This window comes from Prionailurus viverrinus, chromosome D3 (assembly GCF_022837055.1).
Source record: "Prionailurus viverrinus isolate Anna chromosome D3, UM_Priviv_1.0, whole genome shotgun sequence".
NCBI classification, from domain to species: domain Eukaryota; kingdom Metazoa; phylum Chordata; class Mammalia; order Carnivora; family Felidae; genus Prionailurus; species Prionailurus viverrinus.
In genome coordinates, this window is record NC_062572.1 from 9,003,260 (window position 1) to 9,030,732 (window position 27,473).

The 27,473-nt window shown below is 48.2% G+C and overlaps 2 protein-coding genes across 3 annotated transcripts in view; one reads left to right on the top strand and one right to left on the bottom strand.

Moving 5' to 3' along the window:
* CCDC63 (coiled-coil domain containing 63) overlaps positions 1–14,794 on the top strand; it is a 35,921-nt gene extending 21,127 nt beyond the window's left edge. For both annotated transcript variants that reach the window (XM_047826565.1, XM_047826566.1), the window contains exons 9-12: positions 5,811–5,885; positions 9,404–9,596; positions 12,189–12,392; positions 14,618–14,794. In XM_047826565.1, coding sequence (XP_047682521.1) covers positions 5,811–5,885; positions 9,404–9,596; positions 12,189–12,392; positions 14,618–14,706 — 561 coding nt within the window. In that variant the 3' untranslated portion in view covers positions 14,707–14,794. The remainder of the gene's footprint in view (positions 1–5,810; positions 5,886–9,403; positions 9,597–12,188; positions 12,393–14,617) is intronic.
* Positions 14,795–15,589: 795 nt separating this feature from the next.
* On the bottom strand, positions 15,590–23,513 carry MYL2 (myosin light chain 2). Its single transcript, XM_047828177.1, has 7 exons — positions 23,495–23,513; positions 22,154–22,243; positions 19,663–19,738; positions 18,191–18,295; positions 17,516–17,594; positions 17,379–17,427; positions 15,590–15,720 (listed from the first exon to the last, which is right to left on the bottom strand). The coding sequence occupies exons 1-7, from the start codon at positions 23,495–23,497 to the stop codon at positions 15,622–15,624; spliced, it is 501 nt and encodes a 166-aa protein (XP_047684133.1). The 5' UTR covers positions 23,498–23,513; the 3' UTR covers positions 15,590–15,621.
* Positions 23,514–27,473: the final 3,960 nt, after the last annotated feature.

Here is a 27,473-nt window from a genome sequence, read left to right on the forward strand (position 1 = left end):
CCTAAAATATCTGCTGTCTGGCCCTTTGCCTTAAGAGCTTGCTGACTCCTGTTAATCAGCAGCTTCACAGAACTGAGTAGAGATGGTCAAACCATCTTGAAGACACTTGATATACATGAGCATAATGAAGGCTCTGACGAGTCCCGCAGTAAAGAAACTTCTTTACCTTGGTTAAGCCCATCATTTCCCAAACTAAATTGGCTTCTTGGGCTACTTACTCCCCAGAACACACGTAAGCAGCCTTTGGAACTGTCTGAACAGGATAGAGTCTAAACTTAGTATGACACTCCAGTCCCTTCAAAATTTGGCTTCAACCTGCTGCAGCAGACACAGCTCTCTTCACGAGCCCAGGGTGCCCTGGGCAGCTCCTAGGCTCACCCATCCTAGACCTTTCCCTCCTCTGAGGCCTCCCTGTGCCATTTCCTCCCCGCCCCCCCCCCCCCACTCCTGCTTTTCTTCTGATGAAATACTGCTCATTAGTCCTGACCCTGCACAAATGTCATCACCTCTGGCAGTTCATTACTCCTCCCTCTGGGGTCCCCGTGCTGTTTGTATGACGAGGCGGGCCACTTCCGTTTGCAATGTCACTGTTTCCTAAATACGGAGCAGGTGTACTGGCTATGTGTAAGTAGCCAGTAGCCAGAATATAAGGGAAAACATTTTATTTTATTTTTAAAAATTTTTTTAACATTTTATTTATTTTTGAGACAGAGAGAGACAGAGCATGAACAGGGGAGGGTCAGAGACAGGGAGACACAGAATCTGAAACAGGCTCCAGGCTCTGAGCTGTCAGCACAGAGCCGGATGCGGGGCTCGAACTCACAGACCGCGAGATCATGACCTGAGCCAAAGTCGGCTGCTTAACCGACTGAGCCACCCAGGCGCCCCAAGGGAAAACATTTTAATTTACTAGTGATGAGTTAATTTTTATGAGGATTAGGATAAACATAGCTTGTGAACTTTTGATTGAATGCACATTAGTACTTAGGATGATAAGAAATACTCGTAACAGTAAGGAAATAAGGGTAAACATAATAAAATGAACACAACTGGGCTGATTTAAAGAAAACTCTTAATATACAATAGACAGTGATAGACAATACCACAGGTAGCACAGGAACACGATGGAAATGAAGGTGGTGCTATCTGTGAGGGTTATCGCAGGAAACATATGGCACGCCCCAAATGGGTAAATTGAGATGGGTTTTTTTTTTTTCAACGTTTATTTATTTTTGGGACAGAGAGAGACAGAGCATGAACGGGGGAGGGGCAGAGAGAGAGGGAGACACAGAATCGGAAACAGGCTCCAGGCTCTGAGCCATCAGCCCAGAGCCCGACGCGGGGCTCGAACTCACGGAGTGCGAGATCGTGACCTGAGCGGAAGTCGGACGCTTAACCGACTGCGCCACCCAGGCGCCCCGAGATGGGTTTTTTTTTAAGGCACTATTTACAATGGCTTAAGGAAATTACGAAGGGTAAGTGCAGGAGAAACAAAAGAGGGCTCCAGAACAGGTAAGGGGAAGGAGCCGTTTTCTGGAATCAGGGGAGAAGGCTGTCCATGTGTCTCTCCTGGAGGGATACAACCGAGCTAGTGACCTGACAGGTACCCCCAACATCTTTCCAGTCCTGTTGTCCGGGCCCACCCCAAGCCAGGGGACCAGGGAGCCCAGAGCCGAGCCCCTGGGGTTTAGGGCAGGAAGGGAGGTAGGTGGATTTGGGGGAAAACGGAGAATGTCCAGCTCTGTGTGTGTGGTGGGGGTAGGGGTGGGAGAGATGAGCTGGTCTCTCCTCTCCCTCTGTCTCCCTTCTGGAAGGTGATCTTCCAGGGGACAGGCACAAGAGTATACTTCCTCTTCTTTCCTAGTGCTCAGGATGGCCCTGCACACAGTGGGAGACACCAGGAAATGGTTCCCAAACAGTGATTGACCTGGACCTTCCCATTCACTCATGAGGGCCATCCTTTTCTCCTTCAGCCGGCAGCCTGTCTCTGTTAGGAAGAGTGTGTCAGACGAAAGATGACCAAACTCCTGCCCTTTCTGGGCCTCAGTCTCCACATCTGTAGAATGACATAATGGGACTAGAGCAGTACTTTCCAAACTTTTAATAAAAAAGCTACAGAACATTTTTGTTTAAACCCAGGTTGAGGAAACACCGTACAGCAAACAGGTAAGGGGCGCCTGGGTGGCTCAGTTGGTTAAGTGTCTGACTTTGGCTCAGGTCAGGATCTCACAGTTTGTGAGTTCAAGCCCCACTTCGGGCTCTGTGCTGACAGCTTGGAGCCTGGAGCCCGCTTCGGATTCTGTGTCTCCCTCTCTCTCTCTCTCTCTTTCTCTCTGCCCCTCCCCTGCTTGCTTGCACTCTGTGTCTCTGTCTCTCTCTCTCTCAAAAAAACAAAACAAAAACAAAAACATTTAGAAAGAAAAAAAAAAAACCAGGTAAAATGGAGCAGTTGTGGATGAAGGGGGTGGGGGTTGGGAGGGGTGGTTGGAGGGGTTGCCTGGACCCTTGACCTTTTCACCTTCTTGTGGCACCTCTGCTCAAACTAGGGTTCAGGTAGGAAAAATATGTAAGTGAAAAACAATTAGGGTACTAACATCTGACTTCGCCCCTTCCCCGAGCACCGGGATCAGAGGTCGTAACTGATTGAATCCCACTTTCTTTCTTCTTTTGCGTCGTCTCCCCTACCTCCCCCTCCCAGTTTAAAAATTATTAGTTGCTAACATTTGAAAATCGGGATATTCCACATGGGAATCGGGATTCCGGTTTCTCTCGGGAAATCCGACCAGACGACTCCGGCCCGCACTTCCGCGCGAGGTTGACGTCCACGGGCTCAACATCCACCGAGACCCGCTGGGTCCGATTTGCGCCTGCGCCCAGCCCTGCGGGCCTTGGAGCTTTCGGCCTCCGGTGTAGGCGCTTCGCCGCTGCCCTCAGGTGGCCATCTGCAGTATTGCATGGAAGGTCTTTGAACGCAGAGGTTTGAAGGATGGAAGGATGGATGGTCCGTTTGGGACCTGGGAGTGGGCAGGACGCTGATTCTTTTTTTCTAGGAGACAGCACCTTACTAGCCCCGGTAGGATGACAGGGACGGACCCTAGCAGAGGGATGTGAGGACGCTAGTCGGAAACTGACCCGATGAGGAAATGGTTACTGAACAAAACCGACCTCGATCTTTCCCCTTCACCGTGATGGTACCCCCTCTCTAAGATACACAGCCTGTCTCTGGCCTGGGCGCGAGTATGTCTGATGAAGGGTGAGCAAGTCCCTGATCTGCCTGGGCTTCAGTTTCCCCATTTGTAGAATGATGTGTGAACGACGACAGTAGCTTCTGAGCTTTTCTTTGAAGTTACAGAACTGTGTGCCTTTTGGGGCTTAGCAGAGCTGCAAATTCCTGTTGAAGAAGTCCTGAAAACACTTTGTTTCTAAAGAAAATGCTTAATATTTAAAAAATCTTATAAGAGAAGGATATGCTTGCTCATTATAGAAAATTTGGAAACTACCTAAGGATTGAATTTTTTAAACCATCCATTATCCCATTCCTGAGAGACAATCATTGTTGCTATTTTGATCTATTTCCTTCTGATTTATTTTTTGGGGGGTGATGCTTTTAAACTTAACATAGTGATTATTATATAGTATATATAGATTCATGTATTCTGATTGAAAAAAGTGTTCTTTTGGTTATTTTTTCATTCAGCAACTATTTATTGAGCACGTACTATGTGCCAGGCACTATTCTAGACCCTGGTTATGGGATAGAGAACAAAACAACAAAAGGCTCTGCCCTCATGGAGCTTCTATTCTGGCTGAGAAACAGACAATGAACAACAAGCCTACTAAATACATTAATTATAGGGTAGGGGCACCTGGGTGGATCAAAGAGTCCAACTCTTGATTTTGGCTCAGGTCATGATCCCATGGTTTCATGTGTTCGAGCCCCATTCAGGCTCTGTGCACTGGCCTGCCATGCAGAGCCTGCTTGGCATTCTTCCTGTCTCCCTCACTCTCTGCCCCTTCCCCTCTCACACTCTGTCTCTCTTAACTAAATAAACTTTTAAAAATTATAGGATATATTAGAAAATGAGAAGTGGTGTGGATAAAAAGATGAAGTCAGCAGGTAAAGGGGGGGTTCTGGAGCCAAGTGAGGGCATGGGAAGTTGAGAAGTGAAGTTTGAGCAGACTTGCAGGAATAAGCTATGTAGATCTCTGGGGGATGAATATTCCAGGCAGAGGAAACAATAAGTGCAAAGGTCCTGAGGTAGGAAAGATGCCCATTTACAATACCAGGATCATTCTAGACAGTTCACACTGTTTCGAAAACTTTTCCTCCCAAGTTCATCATAGAACCCTCCAACATCTTCTATGTTCTTTTTAATGGCTTCTGGGGACCCTGGAATCTCTGTGTAGAATCATAAGAAACTTCTTAAAAATGCGATCCCCAAGTTCTATCCTATACCTACAAACCTAGATTCTCTGAGAATGGGCCAGGAATCTTCATTTGAAACCATATTTTTAGAAAAAAAATATTAAAAACATTTTTGAGACCCATTGCCCCCATGATATGAATACTATCTTTGATTTAACTCATCCACTATCAGTAGACATTTAAGTTGTCTCTAACTGGGGGCCATTCTTTTCTTTTCCTTTTTAATGTTTATTTATTTTTGAGAGAGACAGAACATGAGTGGGGGAGGGGCAGACAGAGAGGGAGACACAGAATTGGAAGCAGGCTCCAGGCTCTGAGCTGTCAGCACAGAGCCCGATGTAGGGCCTTGAACCCACGAACCGTCAGATCATGACCCGAGCCGAAGTCAATAGCTTGAACGACTGAGCCACCCAGGCGCCCCTAATTGGGGGCCATTCTTGAGTAATAACCTGACAGACAACCTTGAACAGCCACTTTGCCCACATGTCCTACTATTTCCATGGGACAGATTCCTAGGGATGAAATTATTCAAAGGGTAGCCTTTTATATTTAGACACACTCTTCTAACATAGGGGTTCTTGAATCTGGTCCCTGGATCAACATTAGCAGCAGCTCCTGGGAACTTTCGAGAAATGCATAGTCTTGGGCCCCACCCAGACCTACCGAACCAGAACCTCTGAGAGAACCTCCAGGTGATTCTGATTCATGCTGGAGTTTGATAACCTCTGCTCTGGAGCTGCCTTTACGTTACATCCATTACAGTAGCCACAAGCCACCCATGGCAATGTAAGTTTAAATTAAGTAAAATTAAGGTTTAGTTCCTCGGTGGCACTACCACACTTCAAGTGCTCAATACCCACAAGTGGCTAGTGGCTGCAGGACTGGGTGTTGCAGAGAGAACATTGCCACCATCACGGTTCTATTGACTGCTGTTCTAGACAGTTCTTCAGAAAGGATGAACCACCCGCCCTCCCACGCCCTCATCCTTTTAATTAAGAAACATCAGGGGCACCTGGGTGGCTCAGTCGGTTAAGCGTCCGACTTCGGCTCAGGGCATGATCTCGCGGTTTGTGAGTTCGAGCCCTGCGTCGGGCTCTGTGCTGACAGCTCAGAGGCTGCAGCCTGCTTCCAATTCTGTGTCTCCCTCTCTCTCTGACCCTCCTCCACTCACACTCTGTCTCTCTGTGTCTCAAAAATAAATAAAACCTTAAAAAGAAACATCAGAAAGAACCTCCATGGGCTTAAGTGGGGCCCAGGGGCTTGGGGGCTCCTTGAAACAGATAATTTAGATCCTCATCATCGTCTCAAGGCACAGGCATGGTTTCAGGTGTGGTGGGGAGGGAAGCACGCACTTGTCCTTATGGTCTGGTTCTCTCGTGAGCAGAATGAGATCATCCTCTTGCAATCCCAGCAGAAATCATCCCATGATGACAACTGCTCTGTCCTGAGACAGATGGAGGTAAGACCACGGTGGGGAGGGAGGGACGTGGGAGTCTCTGTTGTCTGTCTGTCTGTCATGCAGCCTGTCAGGCGGCCCTCAGGAGGAGTATGATATCTGCCCCATGAGACTGAACTGGCCTGGCTCATGTCTTGACATGTCCTGACCCTTTGTCATGGGCAGCCTCTGCTACAGATGTGCCTGTAGAATTTTGCCCCTATAGGCCCTTTGACTGCTTTAAAGACTCCCGGACTTCAGGGAGCATAGCCCAGGCACTTGTGCCTATAATTTCATCCCTGACTGGCAAATTCCAGACAGAGCTCTGCCTCAGTAACTTTTTTCTCTCTCCCCCTTGTCCTGGCTGTGGCCTGTTGTCAATAACAGTTATTATGAACATTTGTTGAGCATTTACTATGTACCAGGTACTAGGCTAAGTGCTTTGCGTGTATTATCTCATTTAATCTTTACAACAGCCCTGTGGGTTAGGTGCTGTAGTCTCTACATTATACAGATGAGAAACTGAGACTCAGAGAGGTAAAGTCATTTGACTAATACTTTGGAGCTGGGATGCTGTATTTGAGCTTTGCATTGTATTTAGTTGCCAATCACCAGGAACCAAAGCAGCAGTGGCCTAAGCAAGGTAGAAGTATTTATTTTGTTAAATACATTTGGAGATAGGTACTTCAGGTCATGATGTCATCAGTAACCCAGGCTCCTCCTGTTTGCCATCTTCAGCGTGTGGCTTATTTTCCCAGGGATGCCTCATGGTTGTATTGTGACTGCTGATGATCCAGACATCACTTATATGTTCCATTCAGGAAGAAAGTGGGGGAGGCAAAAATATCGTTCCCATTACCTTAAAAGTTATTTCTGTGAAGACTCAGCCAGTGACTTCTGCACTTACATCTTGCTGGCCATCCCTATTGCAAAGGAGGGTTGGAAATATAATTTTCAGCTGGGCACATTTCCGCCCCAAATACAATCAGGAGTTTGTTATTAAGGCGTAAGAGGAGAATAGATAGCAAACACCTGACAAAGATATGAACCCAGAGAGTTTGCACAGCCGTGTTGTAATCCAACAGTCCCTGACCCAGGAACTGCAGTCCTGGATCATTTTCCTTTCCTTCTTTGTGGCGTATTTTCTTTGTTGGCATCCATCTGGTTAGACAGGGATGGCAGTGCCATTCTCCAATAGGCCACTGGGGGGCAGCAAAGCACAAGGCACCATCCTGCAGCTCTGGTTCCGAGAGGCCTGTCTCAGGAGACCAGATATGGGGGATGACGCTTCAGGCAGGGTCCAAGTCCAAGGAGACCCTCCTCAAGCTGAGCACATGATTGGGGCCCCACGTCCCCAGTGGCTCACGGCCACCCAGTGTCGTCCAGATGCTTCCTTGGGGTTGGGACTGGTGAGGCTCTGCACATCTGGGTTTTGAAGGCCTAAAGAGGGGCACCTTGGGGAGGCCGACCAGGCAGCCCCCACTGTCTCCCCCACGTCTGAAGTCTTTTCATCCCGTCTTTGTTCCCTTGGCTGCAGCATGACTTCTGGGGGCCTCAGTTCAAAGCAAATACTCCAAGCAGGAGAATTTGTCTTAATAGCAATGGAATCACAAGGGCCTTTTTTTCCCTTACCCCCTGCTAAAGATCATTTCCCTCTGCTCTATTCCTGGAGACTTTCCTCACATCTTCCCTTTCATCCTCTCCTGCCCCTCTGAGAGAAGTGGGAGCACCTGCCCCTTAACGGGAGGGTTTTGCATGGGAGTTAAGCAACCAGGACCTGGGAACAAACGCTTGGGTATGACTCTCAGAAAAGTCACTTCCTAGCTGTGTGACTTTGAGAAACTGACTTAACCTCTCTGAGCCTCTGTTTTCTCACCTTTAATATGGAGATAATAATCATCTTCACTTCAGTGGACTGTGAAGTTTGAGGTAAGTCATGCATGTACACACTGAGCACATGGCACAGCAGAGAATTTTGAGTGTAGCTATCATTGTTGTTCGTGATGTAAATCAGTAAAACCTCACAATCACCTCACCTTGGTACTAAATAATTGCTCAAGAAATGAACCCAAGGTCAGGTACGTAGACCACTCCATACAAGGAAGCTAAACACAAGTTCGCCTTTCTTCTCTGACCTCTGACCTTCTGTTTTCCTCACCTGAAATCTGTAGCAGTTGTGAGGCTGTATTGAGATGATGTATAAGGTGCTGGACACATGTTATCACAGCCACATCAGGCTTTGTGTTTGTTTGACCACGTGATCTCCTAACGTGCCTCTAGACTGAGAGGGCAGCTCTTGCTGTCATATGGGGAAACTCAGCCCTGGGAGCCAGGACAGAGGAAGCTGCCCGGTGTGATGGTCGAGTGACAGTTCGGATCTTGGCTTCCCTCTCCTGGTTGTGTGCTTCAGAGCCTCAGCTTCCTCACCTGGAAAATGGGGGTATGGATAGGACGGACCCCTTGGGATTGTTATTTGGGACGAGGCAGGAGCCACAGGGAATGGGCAGTCCTCACTGGGCCCAGTTCACCTTAGCAAGCTGAGAGCTCAGAGGGAGAGTCAGGAAGTGACTGGAAGCTCTCAACCCAAGAGCAGGGATTCTCAGCCCAGGGTTGCAAGTCAGATTCACCTCGGATGCCCAGGCCGCACGCCAGACCAAACCATCTGAACCTCTGAGGCTGGGGTCAGGGCAGCAGATGTTTTGAAGGTCCCAAGTGAAAGTAACGTGAAGCCAAGATTGCGACCCAATGGACTCGCAGGGGTTCTCAGACTTTACCGTGCATCAGAATCACCTGGAGGTTCATTAAAACACACATTGCCAGGCCCACCCCCAGAGCCTCTGATTCAGGGTCTGGACTGGAGCCCAAGAATTTGCATTTCTAGCAAGTTCCCTGATGAAGCTGATGCTCCTGGTCGCCCAGGGACCCCACTTTGAGAACCACTGGACCAGAGCAATGTGTATTAACCAGTGAGTGGTAAAATCAGTTTGTTGGATTGAACCAGCCTTCAAAAATAATGAAACAGAACAATAGAAAATACGAGAACACACAATAAGAATATTGATCTGTGAAGCATTTATGTCATTTGATTAGATAATCTATTTAAACACACACCCATACCCGTATGTATAGTTACATTGTATACTATGAATTAGGCTTCATTGTAAAATGTACTCCTTTCTGTGGGCCACGGTTTTAAAAAATGAATCACCAGCTTTTAAAAAATATTGTAATCCTGTACACATGTAGACACATGTACATACATGTAGGTGAAACCAAACTTAGATTTAACAATATTTACCCTCATTACCTGCAGTGTATATTAGTATTTTCTTTTCCTTTCTTTTCTATTTACTTTCTTTAGAATGCTGATTAAGGCTTAGTACGTTGATTTTGTATCCCCTCAGAGGTCTGAAAATCTGTAGTTCAGAGGCTCTGGTTCCAGAGGGTCCCAAACCCCCATCCCCACTGAAAGTCCTTATGGGTGGGCGGAGCCCAGGGTGCAGCCTGGCTGATCTTGGGTGGGAATTGGGGTCTGTCACCAGGAGAAACTGAAGAAGACCACGGAGGAGGCAGACATGTATGAGAACAGCTACAAGGAAATCAGCAAGACCTTGGAGCATCTCAAGAACTCGGTGGAGAGTCTGTTTAAAAAGATAAATTGTGATGCCACCAAGATCCTGGGGCAGTTAGGGGAGACAGGGAAAATCAATGACACCAACCTTCCACAGTACTTTGGTGAGTCAAGGGAGTGGGGGGCTTGTTGGGCCTTTAAGAACTATTTCCGGAACTTTCTGTGAGCAGTCAAGAGGACTTGTTCTTTGGGTGGCATTGAGCCTGGTGATGAAACGTGGGCTGTAACGCCAGCCTGCCTGGGCTCCAATCCTGGTTCTACTCTTACTAGCTGTGTCCCCCCCCCCCCCCCCCCAAAAAAAATGAGGAGTAAACTAGTATCTACCTCATAAGGTTGTGGGGAAGTTTAAATAAATTAATAGTTCTTAGAGTAAAGCTATATGATCGTATTAATAAATGCAGAAAAAGCACTTGACAAATTCAACATCCATTCAGATAAAAACTCTTAGCAAACTGGAGCTGGAAGGAAACTCTCTTAACTTTGAACGGTATCTACAAAACACAGCTAACCTCACGCTTAAGGGTAAAAAACTGAATGTTTTTCCTCTAAGATCAGGAACAAGGCAAGAATGTCTGCTCTCATTGTTCCTATTCAGTATCGTCGTGGTGGTCCTAAACAATGCAGTAAGGCAAGAAAAAGAATTGAAAAGCACGCGGGTCGGAAAGGAAGAAATAAAGTGCTCAGAGCAGTGCTTGGCCTGTAGTAAATGCCTGTCAACTAGAACACACATTTCTAGCCATAGGCCCTTAGCTCAGGATAGAGAAGGAGGGAGGTACCTCCAGAGATCATCACAATTTGGAGCGAATGGCTTGCCTTTAGAATAATACCTAAGGTTCTTAATACGCTCCGTGTTTGGGGATTTCCCTCGTGCCAGGTTCAGTGGTTTGCTAGGAGGGCTCACAGACTCAGCCTATAGTGGCACTCTGGGCTTTATTTGTTGTAGCAAAAGGATCAAAGCAAAATCAGCAAGAGGAAAACGGGCATGGGGTGAAGTCTGGAGGAAGCCAGGAGCAAGCTTCCAAGGGTTCCTCATCCAGAGGGGTCACACAGGATGCACTTAGTTCCCCCAGCATTGAGTTGTGATGACATAAGTGACATGTTACCAACCAGGCGAGCTCATTAGAGAGGCTGTGCCCAGGGTTTTGAAAAAAATAAAGCAGTTACTTAGCATAAACATGTTTTATACATACAGGTTAGGGGCACTGAGCCTCTATTATCATTTAGTGAGGAGAGGAACCTTCCTGAAATCCAAGTTCCCTGATGCCAGCCTCAAGCCAACCTGGCAAGCTGGTCTTTCAGGGAGAGTAATCAGGACTGCTGTGTTAACTCTTTCCTGCCCACACCCTATCACGTCTACACAGCCTGGCCCCTGCTCGCATTTGTCATGTCCTCGTGTCCTGCTCTCTCACAAGTCACACTATTCTATGGATTCTTCCAACCCTCCCCTCAACACATTCCCACCTCAGGGCCTTTGCACAGGCTGAGTTCCTTCTCATTCTCAGATCTCAGTTTAAATGTCCTCTCCCTAGCCGGGCTTCCCTCCACTGCCTCATCTGAGGCTGGTGTCCCCTCCACACACGCTATTGTTCCCATTCATGGCAGCCCTTTTATGTAACATCCATCCAGTTTGTTTCCATGTACAAGTAGCTCTCACTCTGTGAATCGATGAAGTTTTCGAGATCTGATAGCAAGTGCCAGATGCAAATATTTTTGGTATCTGATTTTCAGAAAGAATGGCAACAGCACAGGTAGCACGAGGTTTATTTAAAACATTCTCCAGATCCAGGAGTTACTGAGTCTAGATGATGAGCATCTGGAAAGCAAGGGAAGCGTGTGCTTTTCTGTTTACCTGTCGAATCTGTCCTTTTGTCCGTCTTCCTCCTATACACTGAAGCTTATGAGCTTCCTCGGGCCGAGATTGCATCTTTGTTTTTACTGTTGTTGTTGTTTTGTTTCTCCTCCATGCATCGCAGCATCCAGCTGTGTGCCTGGCATGGTAGGCATCCAATACTCATTGGTAGAGTGGGTGGTTGAACACACAACTCCAGTGAATGCACAGGGCTCTGACACACAGCAGGATAGGGGAGCTCCCCCGGACTAGACAGGTCAGAAAAACATTCCTGCAGGTGGCAGAGGCCTGACCCAAGTCTCAAAACGCCAGTAGGGGTTATTCAGGGAGGGGTGTAGGGAAAGGCATTCTAGGCAGAAGGAACAGCATGAGCGCAGGTCTGGAAGCCTGGGACAGAGCGTGCAGGGGAGACATCAGTAGTTTAAGAGGCTGCCTGTGGCTCCCAATTGTTAGTATAACCCACTGTTTCTCAACCGTCTTTTCATTATTGCCTCCTAAGGAGTCTTTTTAGACATTCTTTTCCTAATTGTCCTCCTCATGAAATTTTAACACTGTAGATATAAGCTATAGTTGTTTATGTTCTATATGTATATGTTTTATGTTATAAAGTCAGATTTTTTTTTTTTTTTTTTTTGCGTCTCAAAAACCAAATATTGCTCTCTTGCGGATAGTGCCCTCTGGAGAACGCACGGTGTGACCCAAGAGAAAGCCCTCATCCTTAGAGGATGTCCCCACTCTCTGTTCTTTCTGTTCTTCTCCAGCTTACAGGAGGGTGGGGGCACCACCCCCAATTCCTGGGAACCAGGTCTCTTGGCTGCCATCTTGGTTCTGATTGATTTTCTTCCAGCCATCATTGAGGAGAAGACCAATGACCTCCTGCTGCTGGAGTCCTACAAGCGGATCCTGGATATGGAAGGGGCAGAGACCGAGATGCCACCACCCTTCATCAACCCTTTCTGGGGTGGCTCTTCCCTCCTCAAGCCTACAGAACCCATCAAAGTCATCCCCCCGGTGCTTGGGGCTGACCCCTTCAGCGACAGGTTGGATGAAGGTGAGTTCTCTTTCTCCCCCAATCTGCACAGGTTGCTAGGAGACCTGTGCCAGAGAGAGTCTGCAGTGCTGAGCCTCAGTTTCCCTTTATGAGTCTCGTAGGCCCATCCGTTCCATTGGGTTCCATCATGGCTGTGGTCCCTTGACTTGTTTTGCCTGGGGATGTTTCCCTCTCCAGTGCAATGACCTAGCCACAGATCCTGAAGTTTGGTGATCCTGGATATTTTTTTCAATCACTACTTTGTGACCACTTAAAATGAACCTTAAAATGCTTAAGTTTACAAATTGGCAAGCTGCAGACACACAAGGTTCCCTAGGCCCGCCTCTCACCCTAACCTTATGCCCCTGAGTCTGTCTCCACCCATGGCTGTTCTTGCCCGCCCCAACCGTGTCCTGCAACCTCATGGTCGAGGCAGCTGCGGCTTGGTTCCCTGGAAGCCAGATGCCTAACTGTGGCCCCTGTGGCCAGGCTGTCAATCTTCCCTCCTGACACTCCCTTCACCCCGGGGAAGCAGCCCTTCTCTCTGGGGGCGGGGAGAAAATTGGCCCCGCCTGGGTTTTGGAGGGCAGTTTGGCCACACGTGTGGCAAGCCTGGGACACAGATACACCTGTGAAGCCCGTCGTCTCGCCTGTGCAGATTGGCCCTCCAAGAAACATCTATTCAAGGTCCAAGGATGTAAGTAGGGCCATGTTCACTGCAGCCCCGAACTGGGCACTACTGAAACGCTCACCCGTTGGAGACTTGTTACGTGAATTACGGGTCACCCATCTGTGCAACAGGCTTACGGTGCAGACACAGACAAGAGTGCAGTGGGTCACTATAAACTCTCCCTCTCTCTCTCTCTGTCTCTTTCTCTCTCTCTCTCTTTCACACACACACACACACACACACTCTCAAACTTGTAATTTATATATAAATTATATATGTGTAATGATATATGGATTATAGGATATAATCCTATATCCTATAGTATCCAGGGGACTTTGAGCCATGTCTGGAGATATTTTTGGTTGTCACACCTGGGAGGTAAGGGGTACTGCTGGCATCTAGTGGCCAGGGAAGCTGCTAGAAATCCTACAAAGCACAAGACAGCCCTTGACAGCCCCGATGTATAATAGGGAAAGAACTGTGTATAATGAGAGAGGAGGAGGAGGAGGAGGAGGAGGGAGGGAGGTTGAGAGGGAAGCAAGGAGGACGGGGTCTTGATTAGGCATACAAAAACAAAGGATCTATAGGCTGACTTGTGGCGGGTGTTTCTCGAGGTGGCGATTTACAGACGTTTGCCTTTCTAAGTTAAACAATTCTGTATTGTTTAAATTGTTCTTTTCCAACGGTCCTGAGCAACTTTAGGAATTAGAGAAAACTAGATTAAAAAAAAAAAAAGCTGCCACAGCTCTCTAAGCAGGGCTTCAAGCGTGCAGATGTGTCAGAGATGGAGGGGGAGGAGTGAGGAAGGATCACCGACACACACACACACACACACACACACACACACACACACACACACACACCTCCAGTTTGATTGAATCGGAGCAACTGAAACTTGGCAGGAGTGAAAGCTGGGTCTGGTGTTACTCACCTTTGCACACCTTCCCTTTGCCCTTTGATTCCTAAAAGAGGAGGGTGGCAGGGCACAGATGCTGGTAATGCTACCCTCACCCAGTCAGGAACTTGCAGATGATGCCTTCACTTCTGCTCAAGGGAATGTTGATTGACACTGGGTTCTCTTAGCTCATTAGTCTCTGTGGCTCATATGTATGAATTAGAAGAGGCACTCTGGACAAGTTAATTAAGGTGCCCCTTCTGTATGGACATGATTTGGCAATCAAGTCGGGTGAGGGCTGGATTTCAGCCCATCCATTCACCTGTCTCCACTAGATATCTTTGTTCAGTCTACATCCTGAACAACAGCACATGGTGGCCCTGTCTCCTTGATGTTAAACTAGACTCAACTTCACATACTCCTCTGGGAGAAAAAAACAGTTATCATCTGGGCATCCCTGTGCACTACATCTCTGCCGATGCGCCTCCTCCCTGAACCTCGAGAATATTCAACTCCACCCCCAGCACTGTGGAGGGACCCCAAATCAGGCTTGGACAACCATGCCTTGGGCATCCATGAACGGGGCAGAGAGGCACTGTCCCTGGGAGGGAAGCTCCCCACCCCCACCCCTTGCTGGGTTTGGTTTCCGGACTCCTCACGCGAGTCCTGTCTTTGATGCAGTGGACCAGCCCCTGGACCACAGCAGCCTTCGGCAGCTCGTGCTCAGCAACTACACTGCGAAAGAGTTTCGAAACAGGGACTTACACTGAGACAGCATCCTGGAAAGGGGGGATGATCTGAGGCCCAAGAAGTTATGGTCTGAGGTGGAGGGGGCTACGTTTGTACCAGAGAGAATAAATGTTTTGTTCTTTAACCTCAGTGTCTCCCCACACTCATTACTAAGAGACTAGATTAGGGTGCTGGGAGCCACTGTGGGACACGGAGGCACGGGGACACAGGAGGCAAGAGTTATATGAGGTCACCACGGCTCCCGAGCGCCCCCTGGGATGGCGCTCCTTTATCTGAAATTAGAGATTAGCCTCTTACAGTTAACAGATATGAGTTTTTGCTAAATTAGCCGTATTCTTAGCACGAACGTGAGGCCTCTTCCTCTTAATTTATCATGGGGCCTGGCTGAGCACATCTATGGGAGAAACATTCCGAAGTAATGTTTCCTAAAGGAAAGGATGTCATGGGAGCTAGGCTCTACCGATGCTTGAACTCTCTGCGAGAAAGGGCCGTGGTCCTCTAGTTGCCATTCCAATAAATTGTGGCCCTTGACAGAAGTATTCCTAAGTGGCTGTGAAGGTCTGTTTCCAATAAAGAGTCACTAGGATTCAATAATAATGACAGCAGGGACATCACTCGCTCATACCCTGCCTTCACGGGAACTAGCAAAGGACCTTCCTCACTCAAGGCACGTCTGTCAGAGAAACACCACGAACACACACACAACCTCCTGTTTATTTGAACACAGCTTCTGGGTGGTTTTCCATCTGTAGGACGTGTGGCTACGTAGCATCTTGCAACCACTGGGGCTGCAAAGACGATGGAGGTGGATGATGAAGCAGCCACACAGCTAACAGGCCAGGAGCAGGGACGGCGGCATTACTGGGCAAAGTGAGGGGAGGGCAGGGACCACCTCCCCACCAGAGACAAGCCCGGGGTTGGGTGACGAGCCCCTCTCAGTCCTTCTCTTCTCCGTGGGTGATGATGTGCACCAGGTTCTTATAGTCCAAATTGCCAGTCACATCAGGGGGGAAGGCAGCGAACATCTGGTCCATCTGCAAAGAACCAGCAACACATGCTGAGGGGGACAGGAGGGCAAGTGAGAGAGGAGGGTCCCAGAGCAGAGGCAGTAGGGGTGTGGCGGACATGGGGACACGACACTCGGGTCCCCCTCCGGGAAGGCCTTGTTGCCCAGCTGCCGTGGAGAGCTGCCAGCCCCAAGGTCACGGCCCACCTGGGGCAGCCCACGGCCGACTGATCCATGTGAGGCCTAACGTGGGACCTCCTCCAAGGGTATGCTAGCTCCAGGGCTCCCTGCGGGGCAGGGGGTGGGGAGCCAACACACTGTCAGGGCCTGAGTTGAAGTTCAGCATCTCCCTCCATGCCTCCCTGCTTCCTTGCCCTTCCTTGCTGTTTCTTCTGCAAGGCTGACCCCAAGGGCCATCCTATAGGGATGTTCCTGGGAATCCAGCCTGCCGCAGGTAAAGCAGGGATCGCAGACTCGGGTTGCAAAGGAGCTGGGCAGGCTCTGCAGGGGAGCAGGGGGGCTGGTGGGGACTGTGGGGAAACGCAGACACACAAGCTACCTCTGTGCCCATGGCTCAGAGCCGGCTGTGGGGGCCGGGGGGGGGGGCAGACTGAGGGAACTTAGTCTTTGAGGGAAACTAGAAATCTAGGCTTCTAATGTGCGATTTCCACATTTAGAAAGTATCAGCTAGTTATTTTTAAAAATACTACAAATATTTTTAGTACTAAAGATACTAATTTAGGCTAATAATAGCTAACGCTTTATATTGTGCTTTCTGCATGCTTTAGCACTTCACATGTATCAACTTGTTTAATCCTCACAGCACGCTACGAGGAAAGTTTTATTACTGCCCACTTTACAGATGAGGAGAGTGAGGCACCGTGAGGTCAAAGAGCTTGTCCAAACTCCCCAGGCTGGTGGGAGGTGAAGGCAGCCTCTTTTAACTGCATGGGTTTTGGTGGGGGAAGTTGGGGGGGGGGGGCGGGTAGAGAATCTAAATAAAAATTTTAGCGAAATGTGAAACCTGTTGAAATCAACCCTGAGAAGGGGCTATTTTAAATAGATTCAGGTTCATTAATAATATCGACAGGGCCATTGCTTATTGATACAGGACTTTTGATGAATTAGCAGCGAAAGTGCCCCTTCTTCAAGGCACATTACTGCCCCCTGCCAAAAAAAGTCATATATACTGTTTTCTTAAAAAAAGAATTATCTCAAGACACTTTACTGCCATCTGCTGGACGACGGTTGCAATAAATATATACTTCACACTATATTTTATGAGTACGGCATCCAGGAGAATTGTGCAGTGCAGAACCTTCATGACAGTACGTGGTACCCTGCAGGTCACCCTCACTCCATCAGGAAATTGGTGCTCTAACCAGCACCAGGTCTCTAACCAGGCCTCTCTAGACCTGGAGTCAGACAGACCTGGGTTGGAATCCAGGCCCCAGCATTTACCATTAGTGTTGTCCTTTTAGGCCCGTGACTAACTTCCCTGGGCCTCAGTTTCCCCATCTATAAAATGACAATCATGCTGGTAGTCCCTACCTCATAGTGTGATTGAGAGAACGAAATGAGATAGGGGCTCAGTAGCAGGTGTTCTCTCAGTGTGGGGCCAGGGGTGTTTTAGAAAAGAGGGTGACACGGGAGCTGGGGTGCAGGGTGTGTCCGAGGGGCCGTTACCTCCTCTTTGGAAAATCTCTCTGCCTGTGTGGTCAGCATCTCCCGAACGCTGCAAAAAGAGAACAGCGGGTGTTGGCACCAGGTGTGTGTGTGGGTGGCAGGGAACCCCCACGTCCTCCCCCACAGATCCCACTCACTAATCAGCCTTGAGCACCCCTTTGCCTTCGGGGTCAAACACTTTGAATGCGTTGAGAATGGTCTCCTCGGGGTCTGCCCCTGAAACAGAAAGCAGGGTTGAATCATGCTATGGGTGGCTGGAAAACCCACGGTACCCAGGAGGCAGGGCCCAACTCCCCTTCAAAGATGGAGGGGCCAGAGCAAGGCTGGTTTGCTTGGAGGAAAGGCCCTGCCTTCCTCTGAGCACTGAACCTTGGTAATTAGAAAGAGTGGGCTGAGAATCCAGTCATTTCTGAGAAAACCCAAGGTCAAAAGTGGATCTAGAGTCAGAAAGACTGGGGTTCGAATCCTGACTCCAGCATTTGCTAGCTGTGTGGCCACAAGCAAGTGGCTTTCCATCTCTGAGCCTTAGACGGGATAAAACAGAACCTACCTCCTAGATGGCAAATGAGGTCATGGATCCAAAGTGTGTAGCATGGGGTCTGGCTCAGGCTAAGCCTCAGAGCAATGTTAGCTGTTGCTTTTATCCTCCCCACCCCCAATGTTACTCTGCCTTCACCTTCTGCCAACACCCGTGTGCCCTCCTAGTGCTTTAATTCATGCCCAAAGATGAAGACACGTAAAGATACACACACACAGGTGCACAAATGCAGATGCACATACACCCAGACAGACAGACACACACATGAGCTTACCCTTAAGTTTCTCCCCAAACATCGTTAGGAACACAGTAAAGTTAATTGGACCTGGAGCTTCCTTGAGCATTTCATCAATTTCTTCATTCTTCACATTCACACGCCCTAGGGCAGGAGATAGATACATACTCAGAGCCCCCCGCGCTAGGGCAGAAACAGCTGTCAGGACCCTGGCATTTGCCCGCCTGATGCCGCTTCATGGAATCTAGTCTAAGGGACAAGCAGAGATGGAGTGGGCGGGGCCAAAGAGTCCCATGAGAAGATGTTCTCCACAGTGTTATTTATAATAGCCAGACATGGGGTGCCTGGGTGGCGCAGTCGGTTAAGCGTCCGACTTCAGCCGGGTCACGATCTCGCGGTCTGGGAGTTCGAGCCCCGCGTCAGGCTCTGGGCTGATGGCTCAGAGCCTGGAGCCTGTTTCCAATTCTGTGTCTCCCTCTCTCTCTGCCCCTCCCCCGTTCATGCTCTGTCTCTCTCTGTCGCAAAAATAAAAATAAACGTTGAAAAAAAAATTTATAATAGCCAGACAGCTGGACATAGCCCAAACATCCAATGTGGGGAGGGGTTAGCTATTTTTTATAATAGTGTCTTCAGAACCTCGAACATTTTAAACAGATATTTTAACTTTTTACTGAAATGGGAAATGTTCCTATTACAAATGATCCCTTCTCAGTGGGAGGTGGGACACAGATCAGAATCACCTTGAAGGGAACTTTTTCCTTGAAGGGCTGCAACCCACACGCCCTTGGAGATTCTCATAGATCCTGTGCTAGCCTCTGCCACGAGACCAAATAGCACCTTTGTGCACATTTTTAAAAGTCACCCCTTCTTAAGATAATTTATGTTTTAAATATAAAAATCTACAGTGGCCACAAGCATGAATAGTAATCTGTCGAACTGTGTAGTGCGCAACCTGCTCAGCTGTTCATGGTGGCCCTGAGTTCTGGGAGTAGGAGTGGAGGGGGGTGAGTGGTGGCAGGGTGGACGTGTGTATTTTGAAAAATCTCCATACACTCATGCTTACACTACTGAGATGTTAAATTTAAAAAGCTGGCTCCCAAATAGAATAATTCCAACCTCAAAACAACAACAACAACAAAAATTCCACAAAAAAACCAAATGTACCTAGAAAAGACTGAGAGGCGGAAGTGTTACGGTGGAATGCAACCTAATGGCTAATGTTTTTTCTTTTATACTTTTCTGAGTTTCTCAAATTTTCTATTGTGAGCTGGCATTGCATTCAAAATCACAGAAAAAACAAGCAGTTTAAAAGAGAAATGAAAGATATGTGAAGACACTCAAAGCCTAAACACTTCTTTGCTTTTCCTCTGAAGTTTGTCTTAAAGGCCAACCATGATTGAGCTCTTTCTTTGAAAAATGATAAGCTCTTGACCTTTTCAGTGGCCCCACTTTCCACTCCTCAGGAGGGTGGGGTAAGGAGACCCTCCTGCAGGCCTAGAGGGGGGACATACCAAGAGCAGCAAACGTGTCCCTCAAATCATTCTTGTCGATGAAGCCATCCCTGTTCTGGTCCATGATGGTGAAGGCCTGTGGAAGGGGGCAGTTGGCTGGTCAGCCCAGGAGAAGTTGAGTGGACGAGACCAAGAGATCAGGCTGTGGACTGGGGGAAATGGGGTTCTGGGATTCAGGAGCACCGAAGGACATTAGATCAAGGGTCAGAGACTGGAAACTGGCCGTTCCTCAAAATGTTAGGCATAACGTTACCATATGATGCAGCAGTTGTACCGCTGGGCATCTGCCCAAGAGAACTGAAAAATCTGTCCACGTGGAAACCTGTGCCTGAATGTCCACAGCAGCATTATTTACAATGGCCCAAACCTGGAAACAGCCCACATGTCCATCAACTGGTGGATGGTTACACAGAATGTGTTCTAGCCATGTGATGGATTACTCCTCAGCAATAAAAAGGAAGGAGATCCTGACGCCAGCTACAGCCCAGATGAGCCCTGACACATGACGCTGTATGAAACAAGGGGCAAAAGGCCACATACTGTACGATGTGCTTCTACAAAATGCCCAGAACAGGCAAATTTGTAGGAGCTGAAAATAGATCAGCGGTGGCCAGAGGTGGGGGGCGGCGGGGGGGGGGCGGTGGCAGAAGGGAACAGGTAGTGACTGCTGATTGGTGTGAGGTTTCTTTATGGGGTGATAGAAATGTTGGGAAGTTAGTGATGATGGCTGCATAGTTCTGTGACTATAGCAAATAACCACTGAATTGTACACGTAGTTTTAAAAAGGTGAATTGAAGGTGTGTGAATTATATCTCTATGAAGTCGTTCTTTAAAAAATCAAGTTAGCGGCGCCTGGGTGGCTTAGTCGGTTAAGCATTCAACTCTTGATTTCCACTCAGGTCGAGATCTCATGGTTCTTGAGTTCAAGCCCCACGTCCAGCTCTGTGCTAACAGTGCAGAGCCTGCTTGGGATTCTGCCTCCCTAACTCTCTGCCCCTCCCCCATGCACACACACTCTCTCTCTCAAAAATAAACAAATATTTGATTAAAAAATAAAAATAAAAAAATAAAATAAAAAATCAAGTTAATACCTGGGGTCTCATCAGCGGCCCCCCTCCCCTCACCAAAGCCCAGTTATCTATAAAATGGGGCCAGCTATCTTTCCCAGGTGGCTCCCACGGAGACGCCAAGAGCTTTGTAAATGCCCAGGTATTTTACAAATGACTTATCATCTCCATGTTTTTTGAGTTCTTTGTAGCTGGTTCCTGAAAGTATTTGCACCCACTCCCCACACCCCACACCCAGCAACTGATCTCATTCTAGAGATTGGGGCAGGGTGAGGGGGAAGGGAGGGGAAGGTGACGATTTCAAATATGACAGAAATATGACAGAGTTCAGATATGACATTTCATCGTGGGAGTTCTTCTTTCCCGGGTGGCATAGGGGACACGACACTCCTGTGATCTAAGGGCAAAAGGTGTTAAGGGTTTGTGTACCATTTGGAAGCCCCGAACGGTTTCGCCTTTGATACAGGACACACTGGCCTCTTCAACATCTCTTTCTCTGAAGGCCCAGGTGGGAGTGTGGATGACTCAGTGTGAGCCACGGGGACTGCTGGAAAATTCATTGACAGTCTATCCTTCCAAGCCTGCGGGCAGTGGCTTAATTCGGCCTAATTGGTACTTAGGTTTATTTAATAAGGCGCACTCCCATTGAATGTGACAGGGTTTCAACCTTGCTCGTGTTCGACAATGGACGGCTATAGAATTTAAAATCTAAGAGATGCTCTTTTTCATCTCTCAGTTTGGCAGAAATAATATTTTTAGGCTCTTAATACCCAATGTTGATGGAGATGTGGGGGAAAAGGCACCTTTTCCTTTTGGGGCTGCTGGGAGTCGGTATTTGTACCACATTTCTGGAGGGCCAGTGCTTCTAGCTGTTTTCAGTTCCTTTTTTAAAGTTCTTTGACCCAACAGTTCTGCTTTTAGGAATTTACCCCAAGGAAACCAGCAAAGATGTGTTATTTATAATGGTAGAGCATTCTAAGCACATGTAACATCCAACCATGGGAAGTGGTTTCAGTAAATTGATAGAAAATGCGGATGCAGAATTGCTCAAGGAAAAATAGCAAAATAATTTAAAAGTATATACACGTAATACGAAAAGTGACTTGAAGGGCGAATGTTAAAACGCTAACTGATTATTTCTGGGTCATAGAATTGTAGATCATTTTTATGTTCTTCTTTGTGTTTTTCTGAAAATTTCCCCCCAACATTTTCAACAAGAAATACGCTTTACTTTTAGATTGGCAAAAATTATTAAAAATAATTTCTTTAAACGGTTCATGCACATGTTGAGAGTGAATTTGGGGTTGTTTGGATGATAAAAACCTCTAACCACTAGGTCCCTGCGGGGAACGTGGAACGAGGGAACGTCCTCTTTGACAGGTGGGAATCTCCATCCGGGCGTATGATTCAACAGCTGCACCCACCTCCTTAAATTCCTGGATCTGGGTCTGTTCAAACATAGAGAACACGTTGGAATTGGCACCTTCTGCTCTCTTCTTGGCTTTCTTAGGTGCCTGCAGGGGGGTGGGGGGGGGGGAAGCATTAATTAAAAGAGTCAGAAGCTGGGAGTCGGGTCCCATCTCTGGGTGAGCCTCAGCTGCTCATCTGTGAAATGGGGGTTTGATGCCCACTCTCATCTCAAAAATGGTGATACTGGAGGGATAAGAGGACCCAGAATCCACCCTGATTCTGGTGGATCCTCAGAGACAGAGGGTTTGCAGCACCACCTTTGCAAGCTAGGGGAGGGTACGTCTCCGGAGAAGGAGGTAACACTTTCAGATCAGCCCCGGCGGGATCCAGCTGCCTCTGTTGCAATGCATTTCACAAAAAAAGTTCAGTAATGCGCAGAAGGAGAATTGATTGGAGAGGGAAAACGTCAGGCTCACTAAACCATGAGGAATGCGGAGATGAAATGACACTTTCTCAGGGTGTTAAAACCCACTGCTCCCCCTCCCCACTTCTCCTTTGATCCAAATGGCAGTGAAATATCCTTTCTAAATGTTCTGTCCTTGCACACACAGTGAAGAGAAGAGCAAGTTAACATTTGTCTCCACCCCGCTTCTCTCTGACTTTAAATAGTTAGAGCAAACGCTCGAACACTATACATATACACACATGATTTCATGTAGTCCTCTTGTCAAGTAGGGGCTATGATTACTGTAGCTATTTGACTGGGGAGTCAACTGGGGCTCAGAGAGGTTGGGTCACTTGCCCAAGGTCACACAGGCACCAAAAGGCAGGACCAGAGTTGCACTTGGGCAGTCTGACTCCAGAGTCGGCGCCCCTAACCATTCTCCTCCACTGGCCCTGATTTGGGGGCTTCCTGCTTCGGGAGGGGGACGCCTAACCCAACAACACAGGGAGAAAGGTTTTAAATTTGCAAGTTCAAAAGGTGAAAACAAAAAGATTCTTTTCCCCAGCTGCCTGAACAAGAGAAAAGAATTACAATTTGATCCTTAAAAGCGTTCAATCCCATTTTGCAAGCCCTGGGAGTTATTGATTCCTCGAGAGGTCAGTAGACAAGCCATAAAAAAGCCAACTCTCTTATTTTGTTTTTGCGAGTCCCTGGGAGCGGCTGTTATTTGTGGCTTATCGGGGCATTGATTGGGGTTCCTCTGTGCGCACACAGCAAGCCCTGCTTTTTCCACCAGGGGCTGGGGCCCTCATAAGCCAGCTTTCTGCCCCTCCCCTCTGCCCTCTGCTTGTAGGTGGTGTTCCCTCCCCCCTTCCACAGCATCACACCTCAAGGAGCCCTCGCTACTCACCATGGTAGAAAGGACACAGCACTGCTCCCCCAGAAGAAGCCTACAGGCTGCCCAGCTCTCCTCGGCCCGGGAACAATAAATACTTCCTCCCCACGTTTAAAAATAACCCCATGACCACTTTTGGCAGTAATAGGTGAGGCGGACACCACCTAAGGCCCCCCCATCCCATGCCGTTCTTCTGAAGTAAGGGGAGCTCACTCGCCACCCAGTGACACATGAGACCCAAAAAGGCATTCAAGGTTAAAGAGGCAGGCGGCTGGGTCACAGGGAGAGATGCTGCACACTTTCGGCAGCACTTGGGCGGGAGACACTTGTGCTTGTCAATTTTGAGAACGAAAACAGCAGAGAGAGAGGAGACCCTTATGATTCTCTAACAGGATCAGGGTCCCACCCCAGGGCCTTTGCACCTGCAAAGAGAGGTTGGGTCCCTCTGCCTGGAGAGTTTTTCCATCAGACATCTGCGAGGCACTCTCCCTCCCCTCCCTCAGATCTTTGCTCAAATATCACCACCTCTGTGAGACCTCACCACCATCCTTTTTCAAATAGCCACTCACCCTCTGGCCTCCAGAACCCCTTCTCTGCTTTGTTTTTCTGCATAGCACTGATCACTTCCTGACATACTGTGTAATTCACATATTTTGTGCGTGTGTTCAGTGTCAGTGAACAGTCAGCTCAGAAAAGCAGGGTCCTTTTTGGTTTTCCTCACTGGCTCCTAGCTGGTGACTGGCACACAGCAGCTGCTCAATGAATACATGTTGATTGAAGAAGTAACAACCTTCACTTACCGAGCGCTTGCTATGTGCCAAGTCCCATATTCACGTGTCTCATGCTCATATTAACTTTCCAGACACGCTATGGGGCAGGGACCACCTTATCCCCTGTGTCTCCAGCATTCATCCCCCTTTATGGGGATGCTAGGCACTGTGCTAGTGTAAGGGGAGACCGATGCCAAGTGACAAACTCCCTGCCTTCATGACACATGACACGTGACACTATGTAAGGAGTAGATGGGCAAAAGTAAAGAAATGCATAACCCGGATAATTTCAGGGAGTAACAAATCTTACATAGGTTTGAAAGTGATGGGGGGAGAGCTGCCTGTGAACTCGGGGGTCCACTCTGAGCAGAGACTAGGGGAGAGTGCCCTTAGTAACAGGGACAGGAAGAGCCTCACGGGAGGGGCGGAAGGACCTGTGTGGCTGAAGCTGAGCGAGTGAGGGGGTCAGGGTCACAAAGTGAAGCCAGCAAGGCGGGCAGAACAGATCACAACCTGGGGATTTCATTCCAGAAGGGGAGCAGTGGGGAGTTCAGGGCGGAGACCTTTTGTCTAACCAGTCCCGGAAGCTGCCAGTGCCCAGGGACATCCTGATTTGGGAGCAAGGCCAGCAAGCACCACCCAGGAAGGAGATCCTATCAGGAAGATCAGTCCACAATAATGTTCTCAGTTGCTCTGATGTGCCGGAACCTCCCACGGATTTTGCTGGAGAAAACTGGCAACGTCCTTGGCCCCCGGGGGCATGCACAAACTAATAAAGGAGTAAGGCCGACTTTGCCCTCCTGGCCCGAGTGGGGATTGTTAGAATGTCTCCATTTGACCTGATAAGGTTTGAGGCCAGAGAGTGGAGTGATTTAGCCCTCAGGCTGGGAAGTCCGATAAAATTGCATTTGAACCTGAGCTCTGTGTGACCTTGGGCAAGTGACTTCACCTCTCTCAGCACATAAAGCGGGAATGATAAAAAGACCGTATGAGGCTTTCTGCGGGGTGAAAGGAGATGAGGCCCAGGCAGGCATCACTCACCACCCCTCTCAGGGAAAACAAAATTCAATTTTGAGGGCACAAACCCAGAACCATTTATTGCCACGACAAAAAAAAAAAAAAAAAATGTAAATTTGTTTCCTCTTTCCAGTCGCACATGGGTTAGAATTACCCGGGAGCATCTTCCAACAGAATCTTTAATAACAAAAGGTGTGTTTTTTCTGTGTGTGCTCAGGCGTGTGGACCCACGCACCAGAGTGGACACACGCACATGCACACATGCACAGACAAAACATATCCATGCATTCATGCACACGCTGGGTCACACACCCGCGCACTCACACACACATGCACATGCACACAGATCAGTCAAGAAGAGCTTTTCTGTCCAAGATTCTCTGACAACACCGGAATAAATGTTTCCCTACCTAATAGACACACCATGGATTTTCGTTAAAACACTTGTGTGAGCAGTCAGTAGCTATAAATGGCCAAGCAAAATGGTTGTTGCAGCCACAGTGGATATGCAGAATGCATGGTGAGGGGCGGGGAGCCCCAGGTTCAGGGGTTAGGATGGGCTCAGGTGCTCCAGGGGCAGGTGGGTGCATGAGTGTGGCCCTGAAGACATATTTTATTCAACCGGACCTTTCAGAGGGAGTACTGGGAGAGGGTTATGGCTCAGTGGATAGAAGTGTTGGGTCTCAAACAGGGCACTAAGTCCCTGGGGCCTCAGTTTCCTCATCTGGAAAATGGAGACCATAATAGTGCATACCCCCATAAGACTATTCAGAGGAGTGAGATTAAGTGTGTCAGGGGGATTCTGGGAACATGGCGGCCTGAATAACATGGCCCCCCATGGCTGCCAGGACTTAGGGCCCACAGGATGTGTGTCCGGCCTTGGGTTCTGCCGAGAGAACTGGAGGCCCAGAGGCACTCCACTTGCCAATGGGCTGGGTCACCACTGAGGAGCCCCCAGAGCCCTGGGACAAGGTCCTGAGAGTGGACAATCTGGGAAGACTTGGGGTTTGGGTCTCTGTAGACTTTCAGAGGTCAACCTCAAGAGTGCAAATGGAGAGAAGAAGCTGAGTGGGTGGGCTGGGGCCTCTCTGTCCTCAAGGCTGGGGTGACTAAGACCATGAGCCAGAGGCTCACAGGGCCCGAGCCCCCCACCTTGCTACTACCTGTGGGATTCCTACGGCTGAGAGGCGTCCAGCAACCAGACAAGTCTCATGGAGCCAAAGAGAAAAATAACTGCCTACCTGAGGTACTCGGAAGCCAAAGAGAAGAACGCTGGGCAGAACAACCACACCAGCAACTTCTAAAACGATCAGGAAACAAACCTAGTGTGTTCGTTTCCGGTCGCTGCTATAAAAATATTATCATAAATTTGGTGGCTTAAAACAGCACCAGTTTACTGTCTCACAGTTCTTGAGGTCAGGAATGGAAGCTGGGCTGGCATGGCTGCATCCCTTCGGGAAGCTCCAGTGGAGAATCCTTTCCTTGCCTTTTCCAGAACCTGCCCTCATTCCTCGGCTCATTTGGTGGCCACATCACTCCAGTCTCTGACCCCAAACTCTCTGTCCCTCTCACCTCTCTTCCATCTTCGAAGGATCCCCTGTCCTTATCTTGGGTCTACCTGGATAATCCGGGATAAATCCCCCATTGCCACATCCATAATCACACCTACAGAGTTCATTTTGCCACGTAAGCTAAAGTAGCCATAGGTTCTAAGGATCAGGACGAGGACATCTTTAATGCTGCCAACCTACCACACCTAGAGAAACAGAACAGCTGGAGAAAACAGATCAACAGCTGAGCGATATTAATTACAACAATAAAACAAGTCAAGATTCATGAAATTATAGACTAGAAAAAGGTCAATTTTATCGAATGGTAATTAAAAAAAAAATTACCCATGGATAATTTTAAAAGAAGAGGTGAGGAGAGGGAAAAAAATGTAAGTAGTGCTTATAGATGTTCACTGTTTTTAAGCAAGAATGATTTTGATCCCCAATTCGAAGGATACTGATTACTTATTTACTGGAGTCTTACTATGTGCCACGCCCTGTTCTCAGGGCCTGAGGTCCATCGGCAAAGCTTCATTCAGATAAGGGGAGACACACATGTAATAAGTTAAAAATTTTTTTTTTCAACTTTTTAAATTTATTTTTGGGACAGAGAGAGACAGAGCACGAATGGGGGAGGGGCAGAGAGAGAGGGAGACA

Excerpts from the sequence above, each read along its gene's own strand:
- MYL2 (XM_047828177.1), bottom strand. Across the intron at positions 19,739-22,153 it reads AGATCCAGGAATTTAAGGAG|GCCTTCACCATCATGGACCA; the intron begins GTGGGTGCAGCT and ends CCCCTTCCACAG. Across the intron at positions 15,721-17,378 it reads AGAGATTTTCCAAAGAGGAG|ATGGACCAGATGTTCGCTGC; the intron begins GTAACGGCCCCT and ends GGTTCTTTGCAG.